The 13017-nt window shown below is 32.2% G+C and overlaps 1 protein-coding gene and 1 long non-coding RNA gene across 3 annotated transcripts in view; both read right to left on the minus strand.

Annotated features, from left to right (window-relative positions):
• Nucleotides 1–13017, minus strand: part of LOC141529987 (uncharacterized) — a 31183-nt gene that overhangs the window by 1981 nt on the left and 16185 nt on the right. For both annotated transcript variants that reach the window (XM_074246807.1, XM_074246808.1), the window contains exons 3-13: nt 12103–12270; nt 6552–6688; nt 3848–4136; nt 3454–3734; nt 2851–3198; nt 2353–2762; nt 2032–2268; nt 1676–1855; nt 1336–1483; nt 427–696; nt 4–350 (exon numbers count right to left, since the gene is read on the minus strand). In XM_074246807.1, coding sequence (XP_074102908.1) covers nt 4–350; nt 427–696; nt 1336–1483; nt 1676–1855; nt 2032–2268; nt 2353–2762; nt 2851–3198; nt 3454–3734; nt 3848–4136; nt 6552–6688; nt 12103–12270 — 2815 coding nt within the window. The remainder of the gene's footprint in view (nt 1–3; nt 351–426; nt 697–1335; nt 1484–1675; nt 1856–2031; nt 2269–2352; nt 2763–2850; nt 3199–3453; nt 3735–3847; nt 4137–6551; nt 6689–12102; nt 12271–13017) is intronic.
• On the minus strand, nt 7955–9775 carry LOC141530000 (uncharacterized). Its single transcript, XR_012479690.1, has 3 exons — nt 9297–9775; nt 8917–9234; nt 7955–8806 (listed from the first exon to the last, which is right to left on the minus strand). It is a non-coding gene; the product is annotated as an uncharacterized LOC141530000 (long non-coding RNA).

Raw genomic sequence — 13017 nt, forward strand, 5'->3', positions numbered from 1 at the left:
TACCATCTTTTAGTTAATTCAAGCCACGTAACAGTGTAAGAGTCAGCTTCATTCATAATAAACTCAACGGCAATTGTTCTCATTGGATCAAAACGCGGTGCAAGCATCATTGTTTTATGCTCGACAGACCAACCTTTGCTGAAAACTTTTACCACTTTGTGTCTTGAGTCAGATTCTGGTTTTGGACATACTGATACATTTACATTTCCGCCTGTGTGTACAATGATGCGATTACTGGTCAAGCATTTATTACTGCTGCTATTACTATTCATTACAACTCCATGTGTTTCTAAATAAAGATACTGTCCCGGTCCTGGGTCAATCAGCCAGGGATGGTGTTTGCAATTTTTCTTAAAATAAAATACACATAAAAATTAAAATCTTTTACAGATATACGACTAGAGAAAAAAAAAATAATTCACCAACCTGATCTTCATTTGTCAGCGGCAGCTCGTATTTTATCTCTCCCGATGGACCACGAACTCGTCGCTTTTGAAGACACGGCACAGCTCTGACGAAGTCCCATACTCCTTCGAAGAAAAGATTGTTATAGTCGTCGAGGGCAGTCATTGATTGGATCGTGAAATGTACTTCAACAACGTGGGACAATGATTTAATGTTTATGGGTAGAGATCGATTCGAACAAAGGCAGTCTCTTTGAATCGGGGCTGCATTCGACCAAGGTAGCTCCATCACCTTTTCAACATAGTAATTATAAAAATATATATAATTAATTCAACTTGATAAAATGTGTAATGTAAATTTTAGAGCAATCTGTCGGCCACATAACTGAAAAGTAGAGAACAAGTAAGACTCAAGCAAGCATATTAGAGTTGTGTACGTATATATATATTGGTATCGATCGTTTCTTAAATTTAGTATAGTGCTGGAGGGTGTTAAGAACTAACTCTAATCACAAATTCAAGTTACTACTCGTACAGTGAGTAATAAAGACACGATGTTAATGTGTTGATGGAGACTAGTATATGCTTATACACGTACATACACCTACAACCATGCAACTTGTATAATATAAACATAGCTCGTGTCAGACAGTTCAGGATATTACGCGAAAGCTCGTTGCACATCTAGGTTAAAGTAGATATGCATCATCGTAGTGTGTTCTTAGCACATCGATCTTTTTTTAATTTTTTTCTCCTGCTTTTCAGCATGCACTCTTATTTATATATTTTTTTTCTTCTCGTATATTGTTGCTATTCTTGTTTTTATTAGAATTATTGAATAATATACGCATGACAATTTGCAAAGCAATAATATGATAAAAAAAAAAAAAAAAAAAAAAGAAGAAATGGAATAATAAAATAATAAATTTACCTTGAGTGAGAAATTGCTGGAGCCAATACAGAGAAAACGATTATAGTCAACACTGGACACACTACGACATGTTCGATTCCCATTGAGGAGCTTATTGAATCGTAGTTTGACGACTTCATCCTGTTCACCCTCGAATCGATACACACAACTAAAACCAGTTGAGAGTAATTTTTCATAAATATTTGTTCAGATGTTTAAAAAAAAAAAAAAAGCAATAAAAATTCCTTTGTCATGCAAATAATCTTATTATTGTAATATCGAGTTTTAAAGTGTCTTTTTTTTAGATAGATAATAATCTATTTCTACTGTTATAAATAACGCAAAACTGTTTTATTATTACCTTAAATTTTGAGTGCCCCCTCGACCATAAAGAAAAATATTCCGCGGAGCTTGGAATTTCCGATCTGGATACTGATCTCTATTTCTGCTGTAAAATACTCGTGAACAGGGTCCATTGCCGTATGGTTCACCGTCGTGATGAAGATCCACAAACTCATAAAGTGCGCGAAAATTTACGGGCCTAGAAGAAATAAATAAAAAAAAAAAGGATTTAATATTCTATTTATGGGTCTGCTATCGTAAATTCACAGCAATTAATGGGGGACATTTAAGCTGAGAATTTATATCGCGAAATTGTGGGGTTAAAAGAAGGTTTAAGGGTAAAGAAAATGTATTATCTGTTGAATTTTTAGTTACCTGAGAGCCGTAGACTCAATCATACGTATCTCGATGGTAAGACTGTTGCCAGAAGAAATATAACCCTCTACAAGTGAGCAGGGTCGACTGGTATTTTGTAAAATAGCGTGGTCGCATGTTTTAGGGACTCGATCTTTACAGTATCTTGCTAATAGAGATGTATTGCTGTGTGGTCGTGCACCTATTGGGGTTATAGAATCTCCTGTCCTCTCCATATATCTCAACTTTTCTTTTTCACTGAAATTTAATCGGTAAATAAAACAATGACAGTAATTATAATTACATTATATTGATAATAACAATTGTGACTTGTAATAATACCAAGATATATCGTTGCAGTCAGATAAGGGCAGCATTTCACCATCCCAAACAAAGAGAGTGGTATTGCAATCATCGTCAGAGGCAGCGTTCTGTGAAGGGACAACTGTCGGGTTTGCTCCAACATGAAACTTGAGAATCGAAAGCCAAACTCTGAACTGCGGCTGAGGGGGTTTGGGTGGAGGTTTTCTCCACACAGTGCCGGGACGAGTCTCTGGAAATTTCGGAAGAGGTCTCGGTGGTGTTGGACTCGGGGTAACTGGACCGTCTCCGCGCAAATGATACAGACAAGTTGTGTTTCTGGGTAAGGTATGACTCGGAGAACTCAGAACTCCTCCCGTATTACCTTGCAGCCAAAATTCACATCGTTTGTTTTTGGCATAAGTTGGTGAGTCCGCGTCGACAAATTTAACCTGTCATTGTTATTATTATCATCATCATAAGTTAAATTAATTAATCTAGGTAGTTTTACAGCAGTACGGAAGTAATAATAGTATATACTTGAACTTCTAGTTGAAATCCATGTAATGAGTGAGGTGGAGTGGGATGAAGAAAGGTGCCGTATGGTGAAGTGGTAAACTCGACAAGAATTTCAGCGCCACTACTGGTAGCCTCAGGGACGGGTTCTCCTCCGCCACAGAATTTAAGGATTACTGGATCACGAGTTGTGTAGCCATCGTAAATAGTCACGTAGTCTTGTACAACATCACAGTCTTGCCAGAGACGAAGCTCTCGAGGTGCGGGCTCAGCTTGGCTTGCTGGACGAGCTCGAACAGCAATTAGTTGTCCTCGTGGTTGTCGAACAGTGATGAGAGCATGTTTTCCTGGTGGAATTTCATGTTGTCTTACCTATTATAAAATAATAATATTAATACATATTATTATTATTGTTATTGTTACTGCACAGAAAAAAAAATTAACTTGAATCAAGTGAAAAATTCTTGAACCAAGAAAATAATTTTGAAAAATTTAATTAAATCAAGAAAATTTTCTAAGTTTAAGAATTTTTCTACTCAAACCAAAAAAATGAAGTTCTTCAAAATTATTTACTTAATTAAAGTAAATTTTTTTTTTCTGTATGTATGAGATAAAATCTGAACTTACAGCGTAATAACAGGTGAGATTACGTGGATAGAGACCGGGAAAATTTGGTGACTGCAGCCTACACTTTTTTTTGTCGCAGTCGCTAAATATCCGCGAGCAGTATGTACCTGAAATTAGATCCCCGAGGTATTGTTGTTCGAGAACTGGTTTACTATCTCTGGATTGCTCTTCGTATTCAACAATTTCACCTCCTGGCGATGTGGATATTAACGTTGTTGTATTTGAATATTCTGTTGAAATCTGCTCCAATGTCGTTGTCGCTTGAGTTACTTGAGTCATACCTATTATTGTTGTTTAATTAACAGTTATTTGGTTTAAATATTCAATATTGACTTATTCAATAATAATATATAGTATATTATAGTGAAAGTAATAATAAAAATAATGATATTACCAACGAAAGGATTTCCATATCGAACTACGGCGTCGGATTTTCGGATCATCTTATAAGCCATACGAAAGTCAAAGTTAAATCCCGTTTGATCTTGACTCAATCTAAAAAGTCGGAGGGAAATGGTGACGATTGGAGTTTCACTGTAGTAAATTGCAGGTCCCCAGGATGTGCCACACCACAACCCGCCTACGTCGGGACGCTGAGCCTCTGATATTTGCAGTGATCCATCAGGACATCCTTCCGCGGTAAAAGAGACGAATTTTCCAAGAGTAAAACTGTCGAAAGTTAGCTGACAACAAACATCGCACTCTATTAATGCATCAAAATAAAAATAATAATAATAAATGCTATTTAATTTTTTTAGTGTGTAATTTTTGAACGAACGATATTTTCTGACTCAGTTTGTCGAGCTGAGTCAGAAAATGGCTAAATTTTTTAAAAGTTGCGCCATAAGAATCGCTGCAATAGTTAGATTTTTTATGAAATCTATTAAAAATAATAATAATAATAATAAAAAGGCCATTCGGCATCCGAAATGGAAGTAGATTTCATGTTTTCTTTAGCAACTTGCAAGAAGAAATCAAACCGACATCAAATGGACAAAAAAATATAAAATTTATAATTTTAGAAAATGTATAATCGAAATCTAAAGCCTATTCAATAACTTCTCTTTCAGAGAACTTTAAAATGAGTAATATTGAGGCTATTACCATTTCTGAGTAGTGAAAATTGAAGCTTAATGAAAGAGCTTTAAGATGCAATGCACCAAATTTCAATATCTTGTCTAGTTCAGAAATTACACGAAGTTAAAGTGGTAAAAACATCAAAAGATAGATAAAGCATGTTGAGTTTGACAAGCCGCGTTATATTGTATAAATATATATTTATAAATACATACATATATAAACTTTTGAACGAAATATATTTTTCTGACTCAGTTTGTCGAGCTGAGTATCTATATAGTCACTCATCACGATATCTCGGGAACCATCAGACCTAGAAACTTGAAATTTGGTAGGAATATTCCTTTCGCCGAGTAGAGGTCAGCTAAGAACGGATTTTACGGAATTCCACCCACAAGGGGGGTTGCGGGGGTGGCTTTTAACAATGAAAATTTTTAATTTTCAAGCTAAAGGTCCTATCGACTCCAAATTTGGTAGAAATCTCCTGTAAGAGATGTAGAAATAATCTATGAATGAATTTTACGATATCTCACCCCCCCCCCCCCAGAGGGTTGCGGGGGTGGCTTTTAACAATGAAAATTTTTAATTTTCAAACTATAGCTCCTATCGACTCTAAATTTGGTAGGAATCTTTTGTAAGAGATGTAAAAATAATCTATGAACGAATTTTACGATACCTCACCCCCATAAGAGGTTGCGGGAGTGGCTGTTAACAATGAAAATTTTTAATTTTCAAGCTATAACTCCCATCGACTTCAAATTTAGTAGGGATATTACTTTTACCATGTAGAGGTCAGCTAAGAACAAATTTTCAGAAATTCCATCCCCAAAGGAACTTGCGGGAGCGTTAACAATGAAAAATATAGGAGCTGTTCTATAGGTAGATTGACTCATCACGATATCTCTGGAACTAAAAGACCTAGAGACTTGAAATTTCGTAGGAATATTACTTTTACCATGTAGAGGTCAGCTAAGAACGAATTTTAAGAAATTTCTCCCCCAAAGGGGTTTGCGGGGGCGTTAAGAATGAAAAATTCCCGTTTTTAAACTATTAATCCTATCGACTCCAAATTTGGTAGGAATCTTTTGTAAGAGATGTTGAAATTATCTATGAACAAATTTCACGATATCTCACCCCCATAAAGGGTTGTGGGGGTGGCTATTAACAATGAAAATTTTTAATTTTCAAGCTATAACTCCCATCGTTCTCAAATTTGGTAGGAATCTTCTATAAGTGATTTCAAAATGATGTAAGAGCGAATTTTATAACAATCTACTCTCAAAATGGATTGCAGGGGTGGGTGTTAACAATTAAGATTTTTAATTTCCAAGCTATAGCTTCTACAGGTTTTAAATGTGGTAAGAATCTTTTGTATGTGATGTAGGAATGCTATAAGAGCGGATTTTATGATAGCCTACTTATAATATGGATTGCGGGGGTAGGTGTTAACAATTAAGATTTTTAATATCCGAGCTTTAGCTCCTGCAAACCTTGAATTTGAAAATACTTTTGATCTACCCACCTCCTCCTACACATCTACCTCATAATTCTTACGCATTTAACATGTCGCGATATCAATTGTTGCCCAGAAATTATCCTTGAGGCAATAATTTTTTTTATTGACTCAAGAAAATTTATTTGTTTAAAATGGTGTTCTCGGTTAAAAATATTTTAATAATTTCAAGGTTACATATTTTTCAGCGTATTAATAACAAAATAAATTCACATATGATGTTAAATTCAGCTAGAAATAGCTTTTCTCGAATTCTGACTTCAAAAGGGATTACGCGTATAAATACAATTCTGTAAACGCCCAGCAAAGCGGGCGGGTAACAGCTAGTATTTTATAATAAAAAAAGGTGAGTTTTTGTAACACTGTGCTACGGTGAGTAGGTTATTAAAAATTCCTACTCCGTGCACCAGCAATTCATTTTTGGCATTCAATGTATTTTATATGCGAGGGTGAGAAGAGTTAGATACAAGTATATATCTATTTCTATATGTATGCAGAGAGGTATTACCTGAACAATATCTCCAAAGTTACCACCGGGAGCGTTGAATGTCAGCTTGCAGAAGTAAGGTACTTTGTCCTCTTTGGGTCGATGGAGTTCGAGGTAATAAGTTTTCCCCACATCGCCGTAGTAAGTTTTATTGCAAGCTGTAATTAATAATACACACACACTATTTGTTATATTTATTACACCAATAAGTACAATCTATAAAATTATTATTATTATTATTATTATTATTATTATTATTATTATTATTATTATTATTATTATTATTATTATTATTATTATTATTATTATTATTATTATTATTATTATTATTATTATTATTATTATTATTATTATTATTATTATTATTATTATTATTATTATTATTATTATTATTATTATTATTATTATTATTATTATTATTATTATTATTATTATTATTATTATTATTATTATTATTATTATTATTATTATTATTATTATTATTATTATTATTATTATTATTATTATTATTATTATTGTATGGTTAGAAGGGTGGGAATGAGAAGAAGAATATATACGGCTAGTTTGGAGAGTATGTTGCTGGTGAAGCACGGAATAATCCACGTGGAGTTGATTGTATTGAATTCAAGGGTTAACTATTTCCTTGTATATACGTATTAATGATCATGTAGACGTGTGTGTGTGGATGAACATCCACATCACAGGAAATGGAGAAAGGGTTCGTCTATAGAACTATGTACAATCGACTACGCATCGCAGTCAAAGAGCGAACCAGGATTAGGGGAGAGAGGTTTGGTGATCGTACCCAACCGTACATGGGCATCACCAGAGGGGAGAGAATGCTGAACGGTTGTTAGGCGAGTGAATACCACCGCGAACCTACAATACCCGTCATTTCCAGTGTGATGTACCAGTAGCTTGTCCATTTCTCCATCGTATTATTCTGTTATTTCTATTTGCTCCGTTTACACCATCGCGATATTTTATTCATAACATCGGCGTGTCAATTGAATTATTCATTAATATATTGATATTTTTCTTTACTTCTTTTTTTTTATATTCTATAATCTGATGCCAATATAATGATGATAATAATAATAATAATCAAGTCTTGTCTTCATTTATGACAATTTTCTTCTTTAGAGAGCTACTGAGAGGAGAGTTATCCCGGGAAAACGAGCTTAGGACAAGGGAAGTAAATGATAAAGCATTTCTAAGGCTTAAACTCTTTTATTTTCTTTATAATTTATTTTTTATTTTTATTTATTTATATTTATTTAAATGCCAAGGCTAAAAGCCGAATAGCAAATTGTAGAAATTACATAATGGTAATGGTACACGTAAGTAACATTATAAAACAGTTTTTCATCTTTGTATAATAGTGAGAAATATAAGTATAATACAGAGAAAAAGAAATACAAAAGAAAAAATTTTTGAAAATTAAAAGATCCTGAAATATTGTTTTTATAATAGCAATTTTTATAAAAAATTAAGTTTACAGATAATTTTAATTTAAAATCAGTTTGGTAATGAAATTAATTTTAGTATCAGTGAAAATCAATAATTTATCAGCACGTTGAATTTTCTAACTCCAGATGTTGAAAGAATTCAAAAGCTTTAATTTTGAAAGTCTTATGACTCATTGCATTTATGATATCAACTTGAGATTTTGAAATTTACATTATTGTACTTTGCAGCCATTTTTACAACAAAAAAAAAAAAAAAAAAAAAAAAAAATAGTTCTTTGTGTGAAATTACTGAAATTGAATAGTATAGTGTAGTTTGATAAAGTGAGTAGAGAAGAGGGTGACTGGAATCGCACTATCCGATTATGCGAACGTATCTGTCGATAAAAACCCCGAGGGGAAAACTACTCGGCTACTGTGGTGCAGGGTTTCATAAACAGCTAATTGATTGATGCGCCAACTCAGGACCAATAATTGCTTCTATATTATATTATATATTATAATATTATACATTAAATATTGATTTTTCTACAATATTCTCATTATTGTTATTATTATTATTGTATGATTCGTACATTGGCATCACAAACATTCGTATAAATTGTAGCTTATTGTATCAGTGACATTATTGGCGACCTTTCGATTCCGAGCATTTAAAACAGTAATTGTTTTGATGCCAGCAGCTGTAAAGTCACCTCTGTCATTTGGTATTGCTATTTTTTATTAACACCAAAAATAGACCCAGCGTGTTGTGACACATTGTTGTTCACTTTGTATGAATATTTTTACTGAATAGTTTATAATACCCAGCTAGAATATCAAATTATAAACGCCAGGAATATTTTCACTGACAATTAAGAGCCTGACAGTTGATTTGGTTCTACCACTTAAATTCTGGATATATATGCAAAAACATTTACCTTTATAACCGTTTCGGCTGTATGTCAAATAATAATACCATTTAAAAGTCATAAACGGCTCTTATCTATGAGAGGTAATTTAAAGTATATTAATAATCTACGGCCTTTAAATATAAAACAAGTGTCGCCTGACGAATGTGTGACTTTATCCACTTGGGAATGACTCGTGTCCAAGCACAAGCACTTTATTCTTCTTTGCTCGTTCATTTTTCTATTATTTTTCTTCGTAAAATTTGTATTTGATTTTAGAATCAAATATTTTCCTACCAATCATTTTGGTAATTTTATAGACAAGCAACATCAGTGATTTCTTTTTTTCTAAAATAACAAGAATAAAAAAAATAAAAAGAATTATTTGGTAATGTTTTTTTACAACTTACCTTTCATTTGAGACCGGATGACACTTTTTTTTTATTTCTATAGAAGTAACATTTTAATTAATGGTGAAAGAGGAACAGAATTAAATATTTGGTTCATTAGTAGAACACTATTGAATGCAGGTTGGATTTAGTATGAAGGTGGGAGCTCTTGTGCAACCCGTGCTTTTTACGCATGCATATCTCACGATAGCGCCCCGGTGCATCAGAGAAGGGTGTGGTGAAGATTTAAAAAATAAAAAGAAAAAAAATTTCTATAGTATTCATTTCAAGCGGTCGGCGAGACAACCCTTCGAGCAGGTTACTCGTGTGTACCTCATCGAGGGTGCACGGTTCATCTTTTCTCTAGTCTCCCCGTTCTTTATTTTTTTTTATTTTCTTCTTTTTTTTTCTGTAGCTTTTGCGCCTGGTCATTCGTTTTCTATCCGTACGTGCATTATTTCCACGAGTATCTCGATAAAGTATAAAAAAAAAGTATGATAAAAAAGTGCTGTGATTGCACAAATTCAACGAAAGCTTTAATGAAATCTGTAATAGTTATACGGTGAGAGCTTATTCGTACAAAGTCGAAATACCAATGAATTCCGGTAAAACTTTTTTATAACTTTAAACTCTTTTTTAACAAAAAAAAAAAACTGATTAAATAAAATAAAATATAAATATAAATATATGGCAGAGGATGATTTTAAATTAAATAAATATTTTAGGAATAACATTGCCAAACAAATATTATACTTGGTTTTTTTATCTGAGTAACTGTAGAATTGTAGAATTGTATGATTATATTTTTATATATATACAATATATAGACGGTGGTCTTGATTATGTGATGCTGAGCTAATGTGTAGCTCTGCCGAAGACGTGCCAGACAAAGTACAGGGTAAAGGGAGTAGTATGAGAGGGTAGACGGGCCATGCACTCTATGGTAACATATATACATACATATAATATATATTGAGAATAAAAGTATAGATATAGAGAATATGACCTAAATGTTGGCCGTTGGTTGGCGTATGGCCAGTTGGCTGTGTCTGCCCACAGCCCGCAAACTTACATGTCCATTTATATATCTATATACATACACACTGATTCGCGCGACGCAACCAAGTGCAACCAAGCTGCACATGCTCTTTACTTTTGTATTTTTCTGTCCTTCTTCTATTTTTTTAAAATTTAATTCCTTTTTATTTCATCAACTGTCATATCCATTTGTTTTTCAATTATCAATTAACTATTCAAGTTAATTACGTTCTGGTATATAATATTATTATATTATTAAATGATGTCATATTTCACCAGAAATGAAGCCTCGGAAAATAATTAAGTGGCTCAAAGTTTTTCTCATATTTAATTAGATAACGATGAAAAATGAAAAAGTAAATATTTTAATTGGCCGTAAACATTTAACACAGTGACACTAAATCTGAAAAATAAAAAAAATAGTTGTAAGAAGAAGTCTAGTGAGTTTCTAGTGCAATAATAGCGGGTAACTGGCCGTGTACTTGTGACATAAAGGCGAATGGCTTAGAACGTCTTAGAATGCTAGAATGATGGCTATACGTGCGGTGAATGTGTATAAAACCGCAGCACAAAATTTGATCAGCTATATACTCTCACGTGACTGTATATATGTATGTATGAGGCATTTTATGTAGATCTTATTGACGTTGGCTACATATTTCACTTGCAGTGTGTACTATGTGGGTAATACACTTCTTTTTAACATACCTTTTTACAAAATTACTGCTGGCAGAAGTATGTGAAAAAATTCTAATTTTTTTCTTTTTTTTATATTTTTTAATCATAAAACTGAAATCAGCACATCTAACAATTATTTTGATTTTTATTACAAATATATTATAAAAAAATTTGTACTTATAATTTTTTTTAATTTTTAGCCGTAGAATTTTTTTATTAAAATTTTTCTATAATAATTTAATTGTTATAGAAATCCAAAAAAAAAAAAAAAAACTGACAGATGTCTGTTAATTTCTAGGTCATTTTTTAATCATATATTTATTCGATCTCTTCGGTACTTTATAATTATTCAAATATCGCATTACAGATGCCATAAGGGCGTATAATAAGAATTCTATTATTTTTTCTAAGTCCAAACAAAAAATTTTAGTTTAAAGAAAAAATTTTTTTTGCATTTCTGCACGTTTCATATAAAAATGCGTTGATTCCCGAAAAAAAAACTTTTTTTAGGAACCGACCTATTTTTTCATGAAATGTGCAGAAATGCAAAAAAATTTTTTTTTGGACAGAAAAAAAAAACAGAATTTTTATTATACGCCCTTATGGCATCCGAGGTGGGTCTAGGGAGCCATAAGGGCGTATAAAATTTTTTTTTAGCATCCTGTACGTTTCGGACGAAACTACGTCGATTACCGAATTTTTATACGCCCTTATCACTTTTCACCAGGACCTTTTGCCGGTTTACGCCCTTATGGCATCTTGAACTATGTATATATTATTTTATTTTTATTTTTATCCTTTATTTAAAACAACCCGAATACTGATTACGATTAAATATTATTTTTTTTAAGTGAATTCAGTTACATTTCACTGTTGTTCAAAATTCGCTAACTTGATTTGAGTTAACAATCTGAACACAGCTAATGAGTGCGTCTGACTAAACTCATACCTTTTCTACTTTACAGTTAACAATTTACATCAAAGAATTAATATTTTAAAAACTCGATGTTTAATATAATTTAATTAGTAAACTTGTTTAATTCAAACTATTTGAGAAATAATTTAAACTGAAGTTTATTGTATAAAATAGTGCATAACATAATATACTTACGGGAGCATGCTCGTTGCTCATCGGACCCGTCGCCGCAGTCGTCCAAGGCATTGCATATTTTATTGAGCGTAATACATCTTCCGTTCCCGCATTGAAATTCACTTTGTCGGCAGGAAAATACTGTTGTGGCGGTGGTTAAAATGATAATACTTATGAGCCAATACATATCTGTAATTAAAATTTACAAACGTTATTTATTTTAGGATTTGACATCAAGTTATTTATGTGAATCAAAAATGCTGGCTCCATTTATATTTATATCCCATAAAATGATTTGTATAAATTACTGCTGGTACATGTTTTATTTGTTTTTTGAGTAAACAAAGATAAGTACCGACTATTGTAATCACCAAGGATGAAATATTAAGAATTTAGCGAGGGGCCAAGTACTAAAATAATAAATGAGAGTAAATTAAAAGAAGAAAGCAAGTTATACAATTGACGTTAATTTAGAGCATTCCTTTAGCATTTTCAGTGGGTGTATATATATATATATATATATATATATATATATATATATATATATATATATATATATGTCTACACTCTGGCAAGTAAAGAAATTCACTTCCTGTTAACTTTACTATTAAAATTTCTCTTGGATTTTTATTTTCTTTAGCCTGAGGTAAATTTGTCGTTTATTCACTATTGCGGAATTCAAGTATTCGCGAGTAAACTTTGTTGCATAATTTTTCTTTGTGTTCCGGTACAATAATTAACGACTTTACTTTTTTTTTTGTTTATTATTGCATAGTAACGAATGTTATTAAAACCACATTATAAATATCAGAGTAAGATTAACCGAAGTAAAAATTAAAAGGCTCTTAAAGAATATTATTCCTATCAAAGTTTCGATGGCTTTCACAAAACTACAGAGGTATTAATTACTTATTCATTAAGTGATTGACTTAACAA

Source organism: Cotesia typhae, unplaced genomic scaffold (assembly GCF_013202065.1).
Source record: "Cotesia typhae breed Kobodo isofemale line unplaced genomic scaffold, CoteBio_Ctyphae contig_48, whole genome shotgun sequence".
Classification (NCBI taxonomy): domain Eukaryota; kingdom Metazoa; phylum Arthropoda; class Insecta; order Hymenoptera; family Braconidae; genus Cotesia; species Cotesia typhae.